Here is a 13,318-nt window from a genome sequence, read left to right as displayed (position 1 = left end):
TTTGGCTACACCAAAGACAGTGTCTGAAACTCATGACAAAAAGTTAGTGGACACCCAGGCAGACAACTCTGAAAAGTTTCCGGCCCGGACATAAAGTTGCCTGCCACAATTTTCACAACTTAAAACACAAAAAGACATCTAATCGCCCAAAAAAATAAACATTGTTGCGAAGTATAAAGGGTTTTTTTATTAAGGAAATACCTACCACAAATGCTTCCTTGCCTAATTTATGGTAAATAATTTTACTCCAGCTGTCGTTGGTCGTCATGGTGCACAATGCCATGTTCGCATTGTGTTGTCTGCTCAAAGCTATGTGGACTCCTCTTTTTCAGCGGCTTTCAAAACTGTCAAGTACACTTTTCAGTCAGGGTGTAGTCCGAAGCAGGCTTCTGATTGGCTGCCGGTGTATGCAAATTGCCAAACGAATGTTCGTTTGGCTTTTAGCCTTTTGTTTGGGGCGTTTGCTTTATTGAATAAAACAAACGTTTGATTTGAAAAAAAAAATCACTTCTTTTTTCTTGAAGAAGTTTGTTGGCCATCTGGGCCGAGGCGTTTTGAAAGTTGCACGCCGTAAAATTTGTACGGCCCGTTGTACGCCCCGGGCCACCGGGCAGACGCTAATTCAAAAACTGCCAAAGAGTTCGGTCCCCATTCTGAAGAATGTAATCATCTTTGGGTTGGAAGAGATCCATTTTACTTATATACGTTCAACAAAATAATTTACGAGCTGGATGATCAGCCTCGAAACGAGTTATCCATTGCTAACTCTGGTTAGCTCTTCGTTGTCCTTTGGCTCTAGTCCGTTGGAAATGGGTGGGATGAAAAAAAGTACCCAAAATGCATTGTGTATCGCTTTCTCGGTCAGAGTTGAAGTCATTTGAAGTGATTTTACAAATTATGGACGCAACTTGTCCGGAGGTCAGAATCAGAAAACCTTTATTCGTCCCACAATGGAGAAATTTGCAGTCCATAGCAGCAATTTGAAAGGGGATGGGGGGGGGGGGGGTGTGAAAGGATAGAAAACAAGATATTCTAAGCATAGCAAAATAAAAATGTACCAGCTCCTAACACATGAGCAACCACTGCCTCAATACAAACACGGATCACAGAATGATGACTTGACATTGTGGTTTCTTTCCCTGAAACCTCTTGCAAACCGCACACACACACACACACACACACACACACACACACACACACACACACACACACACACACACACACACACACACACACACACACGAGGTTACAGGGAAACAGTGGAAATTAAATGAAAGCAACAAATCATCAGTCTACCTGACAGAATCACTGTCGATTGTCCTTTAAGACAAGCACTTATTCCCCCACACGCCCCCACCCCCTACCCGGAGCCCCATTTCAATCAGAATCAGAATCATATTTATTGCCAAGTATGTAAAAAGAATTTGTCTCCGGTAGAACACGCTGCACTAGTATCATCATAAGAAAAATGGAGGCACTATACAGTTCTATTTGGCTTACTGTTTAGAGAGTTAATGGCTTGGGGTAAGAAGCTGTTTAAATGGCTGCTGCATTTGGTGCGCATGGATCAGTAGCGCCTGCCTCAGGGGAGTAGCTGTAAAAGGTGGTGGGCAGGGTGCAGAGGGTCTAGTAGGATTTTCCGTGCCCTTGTTTGGATTCTTGCAGTGTGAAAGTCCTTGAGAGTGGGTAGGGCGGTGCCAATTATTTTTTTCCCGCCGTCCTAACTGTCCGTTGAAGTTGGATTTTGTCCATTTTTTTGTGGCGGCCCCGAACTAAACGGTGATGGAAGAACACAGGATGGATAGGATGACTACCGTGTAGAAATGTCGTAGCACCTCCTGTGGCAGGCCATGCTTCTTTAGCAGCCTCAGGAAGTACATCCTCTGTTGGGCTTTTCTCAGGATGGAGTTGGTGTTGACCTCCCACTTCATGTCCTGGGAGACTGATTCCCAGGAACTTGAAGGTCTCGACGGTTGACACGAGGCAGTTGGATAGTGTGAGGGCCAGCTGTGGTGATGAATGTTTCCTGAAGTCCATGAACATCTCGACCGTCTTGAGAGTGTTCAGCTCTAGGTTGTGACGGCTGCACCAGGACTCCAGCTGCTCCACTTGTTGTCAGGACGCAGACTCGTCGCCATCTTTGATGAGACCGATGACCGTGGTGTTGTCTGCGAACTTTATGAATTTGACAGCTGGGTGCATTGAGGTGCAGTCATTTGTGTAGAGAGAAAAGCAATGGAGAGAGGACACATCCCTGCGGGTCTCCAGTGCTCGTGGTGGGTGTTGAGGATGATATTTTTCCCTGTCTGACTTGTTGTGTCCGTCCTGTCAGCGAATTGTATTCCTGCCTGTCGCCTTGAAATATTCATTCCAGACCAAACGTCAGAGCTTTTTGATTTCCCTGTGTGATGGCCACCAAGGGCAAACTAAGGTTTCCACCCTGGTACAGAGAGCAGAGAGGAGTCACAACTGAAACTTTTATATATCCTAAAATTCAACACTTGCATTTGAAGATATTAGCAACAACAATCACATTATTGTTTTCTGATCAGATCATATTTGCATTAAGCAGACACAAACTCACCACGGTTCTGTTTTTGAAGACAACTTGTCTCTAGACATGTCTTTTGACTGTTTGAGCATATCTGCTTAGCAATCAAGGCTTCTTACTGCCCTTTGTTGAATCTTTTATCTTTCTACTTTAAGCAAAAAGGGTGGAAGTGTTTTTCTACATGTAGACACAGTTTTTTTGTTCAAACATACATTGAGTTGAACCAAGTATCATCTTAGTGTCTTGTCATTTTAGGCACACCAATCTACCTTGTCCAACTGGAAAATGGCATGGCAGTTACATTTTCCAAACATTGCCAGCTATAATGAATGCAGGAGAATGGAAGAGAATAATGGAGAATGCAAGAAGGTGTGGCTAATGTACTGGCTGGTGTACTACTGAAACGTACGGTCACCGATACCGCCAAGATGCAAATTAATACTTTGAACATGTACAGTAGCTCACATTCACACCTATTTTGTGTGCTCAGTCAGAATGTCCTAAATGGTTTTGGAATGTGAGACACTCCAAAAAGATGTGACGGAGGTTAAGGGAACATTCTAAATCAGAGGTGCCTCGAAGGCCACCGTCCTGCAGATTTTCCACATCTCCCTATCCTATTGCAACACACCTGATTCAAATGAACAGGCTCAGTGTCCACGTTTCAAAGAGCTTGCTGGTGAAATGCTCATTTGAATTAGGTGTGTTACAAAAGGGAGACTTAAAAAACATGCAGGACAGTGGCCCTCAGAGACCAGAGTTTTACACCCTTGCTCTAAATTGTCCTTAGGTGTGGGTGTGGATGGTTGTTATTCTCTGCGCGCCCTGGAATTGACTGGCAACCGGTCCATGATGTACCCTGCCTACTGCCCTCTGTCAGGGTCAAACAAGGTGGTGGTGGTGGTGGACTGGCAGGCAGGAAGGAGGAGCAGGGTGTAATTCACAAATTATATTAAGCAAAGTCAGCAGGAACAAAATCTCAAACAACAAAATCATTTCAGCAAAAAGGTCCGAACCGAAACATGACACCCAAAGACTGATTCAATTTTTTTTTTCATTTTAATGTATTCATAATGAATGAAATAGTCTACTGGGCTGATCTCAGGTCCCAGTGACCATGGAGAGGTGATGACGGTGGTAGCTTAGCCTCTCAGGCTAGTTCCTTGTTGAATTGAGCTAAAAACAAAGCCAATTATATGATGTGACCATTGTAACAAAGGCTCAGCCCGCTCCTCCGTTTAATTATCCAGAGACATTCCTGTTAACGCATTTAAGTAGCGTGTTATTGCATCACCTGCCAGTTTATAATAATAATAATACATTTTATTTCAAGCGGATTTCAAAGCTCTCAATGACACTTTACAGTCACAGACAAGCATATAAACAATAATAAATAACATACAATTATAAATAGAATATAATAAATAATATACAATTATAAATAGAAACAAGAGATAGAGCTACACAGAAAATGCGATTTTAAATAGGTGGGTTTTGAGATGGGACATGAAGGTGGGAAGAGAATCGATGTTACAAATGTTGGGAGGAAGTGAGTTCCAGAGTTTGGGGCAGAGCAGCTGAAAGCTCTGTCCACCATCGTGCTGAGACGGGCAGGGGGGGCACACAGAGGTGGAGGGAGGAAGAGGATCTGAGGGTTCTTGGTTTTCGTTTCTCTCTCGCAAGGTAATTTCTTTGAGGTTGACACAAAGGTGCTGCCACCCTCCTTTTGTCCTACTTACCTGTCCATGTTTCCTGAGTTCATTACCAAAACACAACTTCTACTTCAATCTCAATTTAAACCAAATAACACTCAACCTCAACCTCACTGCCCAACATCAAAATACAGAATCCCTAACTGTCCCTCTTCAGTGTTCCTCCTTATCCAAAGCCTTCATCTTATCCCTACCCAGTCATCTATTAATTTGCCTTCATCCCAATATTTACCCTACTGTTTATATTTTCCTGCATTGTTGATTTTCCCCAGTAACATATTTAAACACGCTCTTGTAGCCACGTCTCTTCATACCTGTGCTCTGGCCGGCACACCAACTGGTCTACAGTTAGCACCTGACCAAATCAGCTCCTATCGCCTCCCCAACAACAATGTTGTTATACTGGCCTGAGTTCACAAGCCACAGAATGTGTGTTCCAGCGCGGACCGGGAAGGTCGTTGCCTGCGGCGGTGAATAAATGCTTGCATTGCATAACAAACCTTGCTCTCTGTTTGAACGAGCTGAGGACCGGTTTCCCCATTTGTTTTTCAAAGACCAAAGAGACCGTGGGGCTGTTTTTCTTGATTTTGTCACTTCCCAAACAAGGATGTCGAATGTCTGATTGTTATCAGAATCAGAATCATCATTATTGCCAAGTATATAGAACACACAAGGAATTTGTTTCCGGTAGAACACGTTGCACTAGTATCGTCGTCAAAAAAACTGCTAAGTGGCACTATACAGTTACATTTTGGCTACTGTTGAAAGAGTTCAAAGGGTTCAAAGAGTTAATGGCTTGGGGGAAGAAGCTGTTATATCAAATAAAATTATTGTATTCGGTTGTCCTTTGCCGTGGACTGCTTTTCATGGATTGTATCAAAAATAGGGCCCTCACCAAGTCAGGGTTTACAATATTATTAGTTCTGGTACACACACACACACACACACACACACACACACACACACACACACACACACACACACACACACACACACACACACACACACACACACACACACACACACACACACACACACACACACACACACACACACACACACACACACACACACACACACACGTAGAGTTGTTTTAATTGTATCTTATGTCTGAGGCTTGTCCTTTTAGATGAGGTATATTCAGAGGACATTTGTCCCCTTAAGGTCTGAAATTGGTGATGCCAGATATTTTATTCAACATGTACAACCCTCGGGTGCGTGAAAAGCAAACAAGTCTCAAATTGCTGGATTCCTTGGAAAAAGTGGGCTCCCAAGATGTCAATATGTTACCGATGTTGCCATCATGCAACACGGCGGGCGATCAGTGCATGCCTGGATGTGTCTGCTGGTCTTCAAATTTGTGAGCTCAAATCATTTGAGGTTTTTTACATTGGAGGACTTTGTTTGTGTGATCAATGGTTGGACCAAACCGGAAAGGACAACACACAATATACGACCAAAAGGGTTATATGCCTTATTTTGTCTCTTTATCTGTGGGGTCGGTCAAAAACAAATTTTTAAGATTTTAGAAATTCTGTGCATCGAGTATCTTTACCTCTCGCTTTAAAGCTGATCATTCATCTCAATTTTCCGTTGCCTGCATTGACATGTAAGTTAAAACATGTATGTTTCTACCTATATTTTATGTGCTTTTCATTGATGGGGAAAATAGATTTTAAAGCATATTTGATATTGAGTACTATACAGAAAAAATTAAATAAAATGACTTGTCGACTTGTCAGGAGACCAGTCGACTTCCTACTTTCACCATTCAGAACCGTTTTTTGCTCCCGTTAACCACACGTGCATTCAGGAAGTGCACGGCTTAATCTAACTAATTCACACATGGTGGGATGAGGTTCAATTTGGATCGTTCGTGCAACAGCCTACTTAGGCAAAATAGGATTAGGAATACTGATGAGGTGATACCGGTGGAAGTGGGGCATTCAGGCCAGTCGTTAGTCAGAACAATAGGAACAATCAGTGGAGTGGCAGGGAGTAGTCCTCTGCTCCCCCCCAACCTGAGAGCAGGGACCTATCATAGCAGAGTCAGGCACCGCCATGTATGGACAGTAGGGATATATATAGGGCCTAAACTACCAGTAAGACTAGTTTGCTGACGAAGTTTCTTGGATAAGAAACGTCCGACACCTTCAAAGAAGTACAGATGACGGCTGAAGAAACCTTTTCATCGATGGACCACTCCTGTACGACTGAGAGCTTACACAGACGTAATTCACACAAAACATTCAAGGTCCAGTAATGCAAGGAAACTGACATGTAATACCAAATGCACTCAATAATTTATTACTTTGCAACATTGTGTAAAAGATATAAAAACAAGGTGTATCATTTGAGCAAAAAAAAATAAACCAAACTTGAACAACACCAGACTGTGAAAATTTTGGTCAAATGTGGGGGTGATGGGGGGACACAGCTTCATGTGCAAGATCTTGTCAGTCCTGGTGTGCCCATTCTGCCGCCTCAGTCAGGCAATATGGTCATTTTTTTTGTGACTGATGCATCCAACTGTGCAAATACTGACCTGTTTCATGATCCTAACAAGGAGTAACATTTATATAACAGCATTCCCCCCTATAAAACATTCCCAAATATGTTCTAGGCAACAGCATGCAAAATAAATAAGTGAAGAAAGTGACCCGAAAATTACTCTTTCGAAAAAAAAAGTCACAAATCGTTCAACACTGGTGTGACAACTTCTGAGTGTTCATCATATATTGCACAAGTTCAGAGTCATCTGTCCCAATAGAACCGCAACATCCTCTGTGGGTATTGGGCAGAAAGTTTTCCTTCACGCCATCCTCATTCAACAAATGGGACTGCATTTCTCCCAATTGGTGACATTTTTTGCCGTGGTCATTCCCCACAACACGTTGACGCCATCAAGAGCAAAAATCTCATCTCTTCTTGCTTTGTCGAAGTGCCTTCTTTCGTTTCACGATCATCTCATAGAGTTTCTCCAGGCCCATCTGCAGGCCCTGACCGTCCAGCGCTGAGCAGCCTTCTGTGTGGTGGGGTGTCGCTGAGCTAATTTCATGGAGCGACAGGGCTTTCTCCACCTAAGACAAGAAACCACAACATCAGCTGCATGTTTGCTGGTATGCCAGTTGTCATCACAATGACCAATCCTGTTTCATGCAAGGAGGATACCGCTCATCATGAACAGTGTGTTTTCGTTCATAGGTTCCTCACAATACTAAATAAATAAAAAATAAAAAATACTGTACTTCAATTTAACGGTACTTAGAAAGCAGGTATGAGATATACAAAAATGACATATATAAATGAATAAATGAGTTGACCTACAAAAGGTGAATACAAGTTGAATACCAACATAATTAATAAATACACCAATTAAAACCTAAAGAAAATATACGTTGTATTCCTCAAACATTTATCAAAGGGGATGTAAGAAGCCTTCCACACTTCCCATATTCAAATTTCATTTGCTGCTGTGCCAATGACCATTTTGTGTTTGGGAACCTTTTCCTGAGCATCTTCATCTTTATTAAGTTCATAGAGTTGCATGTTCTGTAGCCACAAGGGGACACAAGCCAGTGTCTTCTTGTGCCGGTCCCAAGCCCGGATAAATACAGATAGTTGTGCCAGAAAGGGCATCCGATGTAAAAGCTGGGCCAAAACAAACATGCGAATCAAACCTCTGAAGATGGAGGACACTGATTTGCTGTGGCGACCCCTTGAAGGGAAAAGCCGAAAGGAAAAGAAAAAGCTGCAAGAAAGCTATTTAGATAGGAATAAATATTTAAACAGGTTAGCAAGTAAATATGATGACCTCAAACACTAAACATGCTATTGTTGCTTTTATTCTTTGTTTTTAAGTCAAAGAATTATTTTAGTGCGATCAAGACATGTGTCAACAACTGCAGCATGTTAAAACTGACACAGACAGTTATGTGGGAAGGGTATAAAGGCACATTTCTGTAACTTTTTGCACAATCATAGAGAAATCGAGGGCGTTTAACCAAATGTATTTCATAAGTGCATACTATCAAACTGGTAGCCTTCTACATGAATCAGTAGCCCAGAAAGATATCATCTCCTTTTCCTTTAGACTTTTCCCTTACGTTTCAAAAAGGTTGATGAACCCCTCGTCAAGACCAGAGGGTTCCACCAAAGTGATGGTCATAAACATACAGTGATACCTCGGTTTACGAACACTTTAGCTAATGAACTTTTTGCCTTACGAACGTTAAATTCGTGAGAATATATTCTTGGCATACAAACTATTTTTCGGGAAACACACGGAGCGCCACAATGGGTGATGTGTCGTTTGCGAACGAGCCTGTTCTCCGAACAAGGAAATGTCACCCAACTTTTTTTTTTCATTGATTCCCTGACCACAGTCTTCAGTTAAAGCCACATGTGATTGGTTAAGAACGCAGCAGTGGGGGGGGGGGTTACAGACACACAGAGCTGCAAAAAAAAAAGATAGGCAGACGACAGAGAGAGTGAGAAAACGGATAGAAAACAGTGAAATTTGGACTTGTTTCAACTTTGATAGTTCAAAAGGCAGAGAGTAGACTGTTTATAAAAAAGGTTAAAATATCCCATCTACCACGCTCCACAAATAACCCGCACAAGCCATCTCTGCACAATTTGAACAGAAATTACAAGCAAGGGAATCAGCTATTAATGCAGTTTCTAGTGTGCCAGGCTGCATGTGTTGCGGTTGCAATATTGAAACTTCCAAGATGTACAACCCAGAGCTCCTTGAGACACATGATGCAAAAAGTCAACCCAGCTAAACTGAACACAATTGATGAGGAACTAGGTAAAATTATCACAGAGAAAGCACGGCAACTTTACTCGGATATCGTCAAGAGGCAACCTGGAAGTTTGTCATCCATTGATGATTTCAAGGCTAGCCACAGATGGTTCAAGAACTTTCAGCGTTGTACAGGGATTCATAGTGTCTTTCGTCATGGTGAGGAAGCCAGTTCTGACGATAAAGCTGCCAAAGCTTACAAGGAATCATTCCTCAAGATGGTGGAAGAAGAAGGCTACGTTCCTCATCAAGGGTTGAATGCTGATGAATCCGGCCACTCCATTCTATCAAGCCATCAAAGACCATCACAAAGGTAAATAAAACGACTTTATTATACAGTACAGTTTATTTTTTTAATTACAATACCATAGCACATTTATTATACATAAAAAAGGTATATTGTATGTAGTTTTAAGGCTTAGAAAATTAGAAAGTAGAACATTGTGTGTTATGGGGACCTGGGATCGGATTATTCTCATTTTAATAGTTTCCTATGGGAAATTCATGTTTGGAATACACACTTTTCGCCTTAAACACACTTTCTGGGAACCAATTAAGGTCGTAAGCCAAGGTATTATAGTACTTCATGTTGAAATGAGTGGGGGGGATGTCGTGCCAGATGCCCCCCAGCCAGAGTGGAGAGAGGAGAGTGAGAATCTGTGTGGTCAAATAATTCAGCCCACCTCACATGTAACCACATTTCAAATTGCCAGGGCTGACTGACCGTGCTGCATAAGGACGGGTGATCAGTTGCTCATTTGCAAGAGGTAAAACCACACCCCAAAACCGGTTATTTCAAAAGGGCAATGTTGGGATTCTGGATTCCTGACATAATTTGTCCAAAGTGTGCCTGAAACATTTTAATAGGACAACTACAAATAGTTTTCAATTGTGTGGGAGAAAAAAACCTTTCAGGAAAAAAAAGAGGAAAAATTGCCTTTGCAGTTGGAGAACTTAATAACGTGGGCTAGAAAGTTTACATGGAAAAACCTACAATTCTTTTTTTTTTTTTTGTAATTACATCTTTTGAAGTTTCATGAAGAGAACACTGTTGTCAGAACCAGTCAGTCACTTTCCCTTGTACAACGACGAAAACATTCACTGTATGACCATTTCAGGCAAGTTATTTTTTATTGTCAAACAGACAAGAATACAAAAAAAAAACACTTTGTTTTAAATCTATAGATTGGAGAAAGAAATGCCACATTAAACAGTTACAAACTTCTAATTAGTCAGATACCAAATCACTACAGTTAATGCTAATAGTAAAACAGTATATGTTGTCCTGTAAAATGTAACTTCTTTACTCATTGAAGGTCATTCCTATCATGAAAAACTCAACCGTTTCTACTTGCATATGTGTGTAGGAAACACACACAGCAACATCATTGCATTGATCATGGGTGTGTCACTCACAGTGTCAGAATTAGTTTAGAACGTATTATTCATTTGCTGTGATAATTGTGTATTCAAACATGTATTCACTATATTATTGTTGTAATGTGTGACTGCCTGTGATACATGAGTGTACAACAGGGGTGGGCAATCCTAGTCCTGGAGGGCCACCCTCCTGCATGTTGTCCAAGTCTCCTTGTTGCAACACACCTGATTCAAATGAGCAGGTTCAATGTAAGGCTTCCGCAGAGCTTGGTGATTATCTGATTACAGTAAAGTCTCGTTATATCGATATTCAAGGGAGTCCGAAAAAATACCGATATAACCGGGACTATCGATATATCCGACCCTGTTTGCATGTAATTTTCTCAGTGCGTGCATAGAAATAGTATCGATATAACCGGGACTATCGATATATCCGATATCGATATAACGAGACTTTACTGTATTTGAATCAGGTGTATTGTAACAGGGAGACTTGGAAAACATGCCACTATCAATCCTAGCCCTGGAGGTGGCCCTCCAGGGCTAGGATTGCCCACCCCTGGTGTCCAAGATGGAATTATTTGGAAGGGGCCAACTTGGATACAACCTCAAATCGGCGACATGTCTACAGAGTGCGAACCACCGAGAAGGGACATTGCTCACATGCGCCGGAGAGGAACCTGAAGACCATGGATAGCGAATGCAAGGACACATTTACAGACAGACGCCTGTGTGTCGCCGATGTCTGTCTTACCAAACGCAACCACCGTGCGTTATCAGGTGTGAACATTGTGTGTCATCATATGTCTCTGCCCCCAATAAGTAGAAGAGTTGTCGAATTAGTGATTGAGAACTTGTACAGAGCAAATAAAGATCTCCTCTCGAGATGAAAAGACCACCACTCCGGAGTGCCTCATCCTCTCGTTTTAGTTTTAAATTTAATGAATGACTATTTCGTGAACCTGACACACAGAAATCATAACACAATCTAATGACAAAATATATAGGATAAAAATTATTACCTCTGAAGCGGACAATGCTGATTCCAGGTCCTGTTTGTTTGCCAGAACCAGGATAGGCACCCCTAGATTCTCAGCAGAGCGACTGATCCTGTGAAGCTCCATCTTCGCTTCCTCCATTCGCTCATTCTCGGCTGCATCCACCACAAACACGAGGCCATCAGTCCTCCGAGTGTACGATTTCCAGAGCGGTCTCAATTTCTCGTGACCGCCAACATCCCACACCTGGAAAGTTGATGTGTTGGCTTTGGAATTTCCCATGGGCACTTTAATACGTTCCATGTTGAAGCCTTTGGTAGGGATGGTCTTAACAAATTCCAGCAGTTTGAGTCTGTAGAGCAGAGCGGTTTTCCCTGCGTTGTCCAAACCAATCACAACAATGTGCAAGGACTGGAGGTTGTGGAGGAAAGTGGTGTTGGAAGCAAGGTCTGTAAACTGGTTGCCCATGTTTGCAACCGGACCACTGGAAGAATCCACCCTAGTATTTCCACTCCTGTGAAGGGATGAGAATGGGCTGTGTGGCCTTGGGGGACAGCAGCCTGCACTAACTTCAGTCACTTGAAAGCCTGGAAGAGAAAAGAGTCGGGAAGGAAAACATGAATCAACTTGCAATAACAGGGATGATCAATTACAGATTTGGCAAATATATCAACATATGTATTAGTGGCCAAAGTATGTTAAAACCGGCAAAGTGTCGGGAACACTGATGGCGTCATCACCGAAAAAAACATCCACCCTCCTTGCATATACTATAAATTGTCAGGTTTCGTTGATTATCGATCCGCGGGGGCGCGGATATCTTCAACGGCTGCTTGTTACTTTTATGTACTCACATCAGAAGATTGCGCTTTTGATTGAGTACTTTCTGTGCTATTCCTCCTTTTATCAAATAAAAAATCCAAGCTCGCTCTATCTTTTCAAAACAAACAAAAGTATTTGGAGGTGTATATTTTCCAACGTTGCACAAATAAACGCGTTGACAGTCAACAATAATCCGTTCACTTTGTTGAAAACTGCCAAAAACGAAAACGCCGTCAGTTTGGTATGTGTTTGAAAAGCTACGTACTCCAATGAGAAATTATCAGATAAATGCCAAACACTGGTTTGTGCCTTGTCCTTAAACAAACTGTGATTAATAAACACAGAGTTCTCAACTCCCACTCGCTCAACTGTTTGTTAATATATCGACTACAGTAATACGTAGTAAGTTTCAGTCACAACAGTAGTGCTTCACTTTCACAATATGCGTTTGTGGTTGTAACGTGCAGGGCAAACCCCTAGAACTAAAAACTACATTTCAAATTATATTTGACTAAGGTTGGAAGAAATGTCGATCCAAACCAGCTTTCCAATTAATTACTATTAAGTATACCAGTGTAACACCGGTGATAAATTAATGTTTCAAGTAAAGAGAACTTGTTTCGACGGGGATAAAACTAAGAGACGCTACTCACCTACTTGTACACCGCGTAAACACAATGTATGGTTGCTGCAGGACTATTCGGGGAAAAACACCCAATCCTTCGGTTGAAAAATGAAAAACATAATTTATTTTAAACGCTCCAAAAGAGCAGCCAGCTTCCACACGAAAACGTGTGGGTGAGTGGCTGAGAACTTAACGAAATGAAAAGCGGCAGCAGTAGAAAAAAACTCGCCCCCGCCCCGATTCGCTTCTGATATCACGTGTGCACGGTGGCCGACAATGGTACAAAAAGAGCAAACGTAACAGATATTCCCAGTTTGCAGTCAATGACTTTTTTGCCATGTATACGACTGCCCATCCAGTACGGCGTACTGGATGTTTTTAGGGCCAATGCCGTATATGTTACACATTTGTACACCTACCCTT

The 13,318-nt window shown here is 42.0% G+C and overlaps 1 protein-coding gene across 1 annotated transcript; it reads right to left on the bottom strand.

Annotated features, from left to right (window-relative positions):
• Positions 1-6,535: 6,535 nt before the first annotated feature.
• LOC148885977 (ADP-ribosylation factor-like protein 4D) lies at positions 6,536-13,103 on the bottom strand. Its single transcript, XM_089019056.1, has 3 exons — positions 12,924-13,103; positions 11,473-12,035; positions 6,536-7,343 (listed from the first exon to the last, which is right to left on the bottom strand). Exons 2-3 carry the CDS (start codon positions 11,914-11,916, stop codon positions 7,182-7,184), a joined length of 606 nt encoding a protein of 201 aa, XP_088875182.1. The 5' UTR covers positions 11,917-12,035; positions 12,924-13,103; the 3' UTR covers positions 6,536-7,181.
• Between the last annotated feature and the right edge of the window lie 215 nt (positions 13,104-13,318).

The sequence above is a fragment of the Hippocampus bargibanti genome, linkage group LG17 (genome assembly GCF_051943395.1).
Source record: "Hippocampus bargibanti isolate YZ-2025 linkage group LG17, ASM5194339v1, whole genome shotgun sequence".
Lineage (NCBI taxonomy): Eukaryota > Metazoa > Chordata > Actinopteri > Syngnathiformes > Syngnathidae > Hippocampus > Hippocampus bargibanti.
The sequence above is the reverse complement of the archived record's forward strand: the minus strand, read 5'-3'. Positions and strand labels throughout refer to the sequence as shown.